Below are 6,922 nucleotides of genomic sequence, written 5' to 3'. Positions count from 1 at the left end.
CAGCCATCCCCAGGAAAGCAGGGCTCCATCACACATAACGGTTACTTGGGAAGACAAACGCCATCACTCCGAACGTCCCCCCTTCCTTCTTCTTCCCCAGCTTTATATGCTGAGCATGACGCCATATGGTGTGGGATATCCCTTTGGTCAGTTGGGGTCAGCTGTCCCGGCTGTGTCCTCTCCCAACTCCTTGTGCATCCCCAGCCTGCTCACTGGTGGGGTGAGGAACAGAAAAGGCCTTGACCCTGTGTCAGCACTGCTCAGCAGTAATGAAAACATCCCTGTGCTATCAACACTGTTTCCAGCACAAATCCAAAACACAGCCCCATAGTAGCTGCTGTGAAGAAAATGAACTCTACCCCAGCCAAAACCAGCACAGCCTTGATTTCATTACCACAACTTTGAATATTACAGGCAATTCTCATGAGGCTTGACTACTTGCTTCATTAGTCAGCATGTGCCATTTATCAAGTGAGGCTTCATAATAAGGAATTATCAAAAGTGAAGTTTTTCAGATGAGTCAATTGATTAAGAATGGAAACAACTAAGTGATAATACTTTTTTCTTAGAGGATGCCAGGTTGTTTAGGTTTGGAGGGGTTGTTCTAATTTTGATTAACACATCCAAGCATAAGTTTCTTGAGCAAAGCTAAAAATGGTGGTAAGTTACAGCTAGTAAATTTGGCATTTTGTCTTTTCTTAAACTTAATTTTCATCTCTTTAGAAGTGTGTATTACAGTTAGAAATACCAGTCTGTTCATCCACTGGAAGAATGGCTACAGTGTATGCCCTTTTGTCCTTAGTCCTTCATATTTGTAGTCAAAGACACAGACTTGAACTATAGCATAGTACAATCCGCCATTTTACAGATGGGGAAATAGGACATAGTAACAGAATGGAACATTTTTAAAGGAAGCTTGGTTCATAGGTATTTTAGCTTTAACTGACTCTCCAAGTGAATAGACTTTAAATACAGGAACTAGATGAAGTTTTCATCCAATGTTTTAATTACAAGGCTTCCTTTCTCTCCAGTTTGAGGAAAGTATACGGAAAATCGTACTATGAACTAAGAAGGACCACCCTTAAATCAGAGTGCAGGAAGCCTCACTAACAATGTCACGCTTTTCATGGAACTCTTAATCACTAAAAACACTTGGGAAAACTTCTTGTGAGGAGAAATGACATGGTTTATTGCGAGAGTTACATTTATAGCTTTTGCAGGTCATATGGCACAATAGGACAAAGTTCAGAAAAATACTTTCTTTATGCTTTTAAGGGACTGTTTCTTGGAACAACTAGTCATACAGCACAAAAGAAAAGAAGGTGTTATCAGCTTAGTCAGAAGTAATGCACAGGAGCCAATTCAGGAAGTGACAGGAGCTGAACTACTAAATGGCAGTGCCCACAGTGTAATTAGATGCAGTATCAGAAGAGCTGTTAAGAGGACCAAGAAATGACTCTGAGTCTTAGAAAAGGAGATACAAAAATGAGAAGGCTAGGCAAAGATTTTCTGGAGCAGAAAGTAAAAGAAGTAAAATTCCAGATGTAGCTTGGATGTTACTAGAAAAAAATTGCATGTCTTCTCACAATCTGCTTATACCTGATAGCACAGTATAAACAGCAAGATTTGGCCAAATAGAAGTCGTTCAGAAATTAGAAACCAAATACTAGTGAAATCATTGTATGAGCCTATGAACCGTTAGCCCGTTTCCGTTACAGGAAGGGATAATGTCACACCCAACCCTCTTTCAGGCATTCCCCTCACGGTACCAAGCAATCTGGCTCAAAAAAAGACAACACCCTCAGGTAACACTAAAACAGACCTTTTTCCCAGCCATCATGAGTTACTTAGGACTGGAGGCCTTTGTAGTTCCCTGCCCAGACTAGTTGCAGCAGCTGTCAGTGCTTCAGGAAAAAAAAACTTTTATTCCCTCGCTGACCCCTATTTGGCTCTGCCTGCTAATTAATCAGGGATGGTCAGCCTCAATCCACTTCACCTTTAAAGAAACAGATTGTTCTCATTACATGGAGTATAAATTATGGTAGGCATTAGAGGAAAAGTAGAAGAGCCAAACTGGAGGTTTGAGTGTAAGAGTTGATGCTCCATCCTCATTTGAAAGCTAGTGTACATTATGGTACCTGTTACTCTTTGCCCTACCTCAAAAGGGATTGTGATGGTCCATGGTGAGTCCAAGAAAACAATCAAATGCTTGCGGAAAGATCGTGAAGAGGTGTTGAAAGATGATGTATTTCAAAAGGATATGAATAGTTATGAAGATTATAGGTGTTGCATGTTCCCTTTATCTCTTAATGCCAGAGGCAATCAGTTAAAATAAAAACTGGCATTTGAGAAGGAAATGAGTATTTATATGGATCACAGTGTTAAATTCTGTGTGCTGAGGCATAAGCTATATCATGTAGTTTCATCAAAAATGTGGATTATTCTATATATGCCTACTGTAAAGTCTACCTGTTATCCTCCACTATGTCTGGTCAGGCCATTGTCAGAGATAAGGTACTTGACTATGTGTTTCATTAATTGTTGTGTCTGCAAATTGTTGTGTTTGTATGTTTGGTATGTAGGTTTATCAAATATGTTCTCCCTGCTGATGCTATGTTTTTATTTAATCTACTCATGTCAACATAAAGAAATCTGTGAAGTAGTGAAGCCTATGAAAATGCCATGGGTGTTTAATGTAACCCACTTCTTTAACTTTCATTGTATGGTCAAGTAAATAACATGTTTGTGGCAGGACTGAACTGTTACAGTCCAAATGCCCAGTGTACAACTGTATTCCAGCTTGGAGGCCTTGTTTTCTGTAAAAGTCCTGAAACTACAAGTTTATGACATAATAGTTAAACATTTATGTGAAGTGGCCTTACCTCTAATGTAATTTCATTTGTTATGCTTTGTTTACCTATGCTGTTTATTTAATGGTTCTTTTCCTCCACTTAGTTCCAATCTATTTTTCAAGAGTTTTACAGGACTTTTTAAAAATACTATGACTATTTCTTTTCAGGCAGCTAGAAGCTTTGGGAAAAGAACTTCAACATCTTTCTCACATTAAAGAAAATGTTGAAGATAAGGTACGTTTTTCATAGAGATTGTTACGTAATTATTAGGAACATAATTAATGGAGAATCTGCTATGGGTTGTTTGGCTGTATGTGCTCTCTGTTTCCTAAAATATATATATTTTATCGTTCCAGTTGGAGCTGAGAAGAAAGCAGTTTCATGTTCTGCTGAGCACCATCCATGAGCTTCAGCAAACCCTGGAAAGTAAGTGGTGTTCTTCGGTAATATATATATCTGGGTCGGGTTTCAGTGGATCAGAAGGAATCACAGCTTCCAGCAGTGGACTAGCTATGTGCAATTGAGGTTGGTGACCTCCTGCATCGGCAGCATTATTTTTCCCAGTAGTAATCCAGAGCCTGAGACCACTCAGAATTTTTTTCTTCTACAAGCTAGCCACCATGCCATTTCCTGACTAGCTTCAGATTAATCCGTAGGCAACAGACTCCTTTAAAATGTGGGGATGGAGAATTTAAACAGAAAAAGTGTTTCTTACAGAAAAGTGTTCTTGTGCAGTTTCCAAACTTATTTGTGTAATTCCTGTTTCAGTAGTTTTGAACATGTCACTGCCATCACAGTATCGTTTGAGGCTTTACTGAAAAGAAATTGGAATACAGGAAAGCTAAATGACTTACCTACTCAGCCAGTGAGTCTGTAACAGAGCAGGGACTAAAACTGTCAAACACAAGAGCTAAATTCAGGAATTTAGTCATACTCATCTTTTGTCATATAAATACTTAGTATTTTCAAATCAGCACTTACTTTTCATGCTCTAATATGGATAATATTGTTTTAAGTATTATTTGCTGGATTTCTGCAGTGTCTTTCCAAGATGGACTAATTGGTATAGCCTTTGAGCGTGACCTGGTTGACATACATAGATGGCTCGAAGAGCAGACTTCCATTCTCTAAGGCCGTCTAGATCTTCTTAAGCAGAATGAACTGTTAATCCTATGTGCACTTTAGCAGAAGGTTATTGTTATTATGTGTTACTAACACTTGCTTAAGTATTAGTCTCTAAAATACATTTTCACATGAATGTATAGATTACCTTTCAACTTCTAGAATTTTGTGAAGGAAGTAACATTTTAGTGCAAGGCACAGCTTCAGTTTGAAATAAACCATTAATAGGCAAAGAGAAGGCATGTAATTTGAAGCAATCTGGTACTGTTTGCTTGAATTTGAAGCAATCCGGTACTATAGGATTTACCCCATGTTTCCTGTAACAGCTGTTACAGATAACAGCCTTGAAAACTTTGAAGGATTTTTTTTTTGTTTGAACGTAGCATTTTGTATAATGAGATACCCAACTACACATTTAAGGCAGTCAGCGTAAAATATTTAACTGGGACACGGCTCTGCAATATAGTCTGTAAATATAACCAAGCATGTTTGACTAACAGTAATATTGAATTTTAGATGATGAAAAACTTTCAGAAGCTGAAGAATCTCAAGAAGCTCAGATGGAAACAGAGACCAAACAGTAGATGTAATATGAAGACTGGCTATACTATTGAAGAACGTGCAAGTGTCTTCACTTTGTGTTGAAACCAACAGTAAGAGAGACTGAGCCGAAAAATAGTTTTCTACTGCTTCTGTGAATTTTTATACAAAAATACTTGTTTTGCTTATGTTTCAGGGGAAAATAGTTGCAGATCTGTGCAGACAGGCACTTTGCATTAATCCACAGACTTTGTGATTTGTGACAAGAAATGTATTCTGTTTTACAATGGATGAAGCTTCTTCACAGTACTTGTGAACTAAGGTGTTTGCAAAACATTGTCAATAAAAGGTGTTTACAAAGAGTTTCCTGTTTTTAGTAGGCATTGAGCCTAATAGTAAGGGCTCCTTTTCTTACTTGACATTGGACTGAGGGCAGTGCATCTCTGCATGAGTCCCAGCTTCCATACCCTAGTCCAGATGGGACCTAAAACTGAACTAAGTAGGGTCTTAATTTTTCAAAGTAGCTGCCATTTTAGAACTTAGCTGTGAATAGACTAGAATTTGCTAGTTTCGTATAAAACAAATTACTTCTATAGAACTAATGCTTGTCAAGGGGTGTAGAACAACAAAAATCATACTGTACTAGCTTTACTTTTTTCCTTAAGGTGATAAAAAGAACTGCAGTGATCTGAGCCTTACTATGCTGTGTTCTGTGCAACCACATCAAAAGTCACACGTTTAAAACTGCAATTTAAAAGCTTTGTTCCTGTAGAACCAGGAATCTAATCCTGATACCATTTATAATCTGCTTCTGGATTTTATCTGTCAATTGACTATTATGAAATACATCATAGTTCCTGAAATAGATGGTGGAACCCTTCTTTTCTCATGATGACAAACCAAAGCAGTAGAGCGGCAATCATAATGCTAAAGAATCTCAGATACTTTTAATATTAATAGGGAGGGTGGAATCTATCCCCCTGGGTCATCCTGCTGTCCGAGCAGTCTGTTGGGAGGTAGGAAATACAGGTTTCAACCTTCCCAACAAGAGAAGAGAATTGAGTATGCTCTAAGCTTTCGTAAGGCAGGGAGGAAGGAACAAGGGGCAGTCGTAGGTGATGTCACTACCTGTTAACCATGTTCTAAAACACCTTGTTAAATCAAGCCTTCCAGTGGTTTGGGTAAAGGAACACGTTTTGGATCTTGCTCAGACTGAGTCATAAGCATACGTGGTTGAAGTAAAATAATGATGTTACACAGAATAGAACCTCCTCCTCAAACTAGGTGACAGCTGAGGGGGATTTCCAGAATTGTGACTTTGGACTTTCATAGTCTAAATGCCGTGTAATTCCTGCTCTCAGTGGCTGTGGATCTATGTGCGTTGGGCTGAACAGACGTCTCTGAGCTTGTTTTGCTCGTGTTCCATGTTTGCTAAAGGTGAGCCAGCTGAACGAGAAGTCACACAACTTCAGTAGCGCAGTGCAGCCCTGGACTAATAAGCTGTCAAAAGTCGTCTAGTTCACAGCTGGTCAACTCAGAACACAGGGGAAGCTCAGGTTTACCTGATAGAGCCTGTGTAGACACGCAGTGCTTCTCGGGCACTACAAATTTTGCAGATGGGGGGGGAGGCTGGGGGGGCAGATAAAGCAAACAAAAGGGATTCAAAATGAAAAGTTCACTGTCAAAAAAGTATTTAATGTTCTGTGTTTTTTCCCCTCCTAACAACAAATATTTTGTAAAGCAGCAATACTAAATTATTGCCAAATCAGGGAGGAGTCACTTTCATGAATGTGTGAATTATGAAGATCATAAATGACAAAGCCTCAAGACACTTTTAAAGCATATTAACATTTTTTGTGGTTGAAAGGCCCTCCGTGAGCTACCTGGATTGTATTTTGGTGCAGAGGTGGATGACATTTACCAGCTAAAAATGGTCTCCATAACAGCATCGTCATGAAAACCTCAAATTTTTCCATTCATTGTTTTACACAGTTCTTTGGAAATTACTGGGATCACTCAAGTATCTTACCTCAACGCTTGCGCTGCTCTGTCTAGAACCTGACCAGAAGCCTGACCAACATGTGAGTCTGTCCCTCTGGTAAGGAATACATACGCAGAAACAAAACTTGTACGGAAGAGAAGCAATACAAACGCATGGCAAAGAAAGAAGTATGTTCTAGTTGGAATTACAGTGATGCAATCTTGAACAGAAATTACTGCCCCAGAAAATTGAGTTGCCCTAGCGCAATGTGGCAGCAAGAGGGTGATGTCACCATGCCGCCTTGGAGAGCAACTGAAAAATAAAGTGACATAAATTCATTGCAAATGCAGCCTCTCAGTGGGACATCCGAAATCTTTGCTCCTACTTTTTTCAGTATTTGTACCTCTAACCTCTTGAAAATTAGATT

The 6,922-nt window shown here is 39.0% G+C and overlaps 1 protein-coding gene across 1 annotated transcript in view; it reads left to right on the top strand.

The window, feature by feature from the left end:
• The window catches only part of THOC7 (THO complex 7 homolog (Drosophila)), an 18,311-nt gene extending 13,434 nt beyond the window's left edge, over nt 1-4,877 (top strand). The window contains exons 6-8 of the mRNA XM_009329500.1: nt 3,020-3,086; nt 3,209-3,278; nt 4,491-4,877. Coding sequence (XP_009327775.1) covers nt 3,020-3,086; nt 3,209-3,278; nt 4,491-4,558 — 205 coding nt within the window. The 3' untranslated portion in view covers nt 4,559-4,877. The remainder of the gene's footprint in view (nt 1-3,019; nt 3,087-3,208; nt 3,279-4,490) is intronic.
• The last annotated feature ends 2,045 nt before the right edge of the window (nt 4,878-6,922 follow it).

This window comes from Pygoscelis adeliae, unplaced genomic scaffold (assembly GCF_000699105.1).
Source record: "Pygoscelis adeliae isolate BGI_AS28 unplaced genomic scaffold, ASM69910v1 Scaffold148, whole genome shotgun sequence".
NCBI classification, from domain to species: Eukaryota; Metazoa; Chordata; class Aves; order Sphenisciformes; family Spheniscidae; genus Pygoscelis; species Pygoscelis adeliae.
This window is presented reverse-complemented; position numbering and strand designations above follow the sequence as displayed.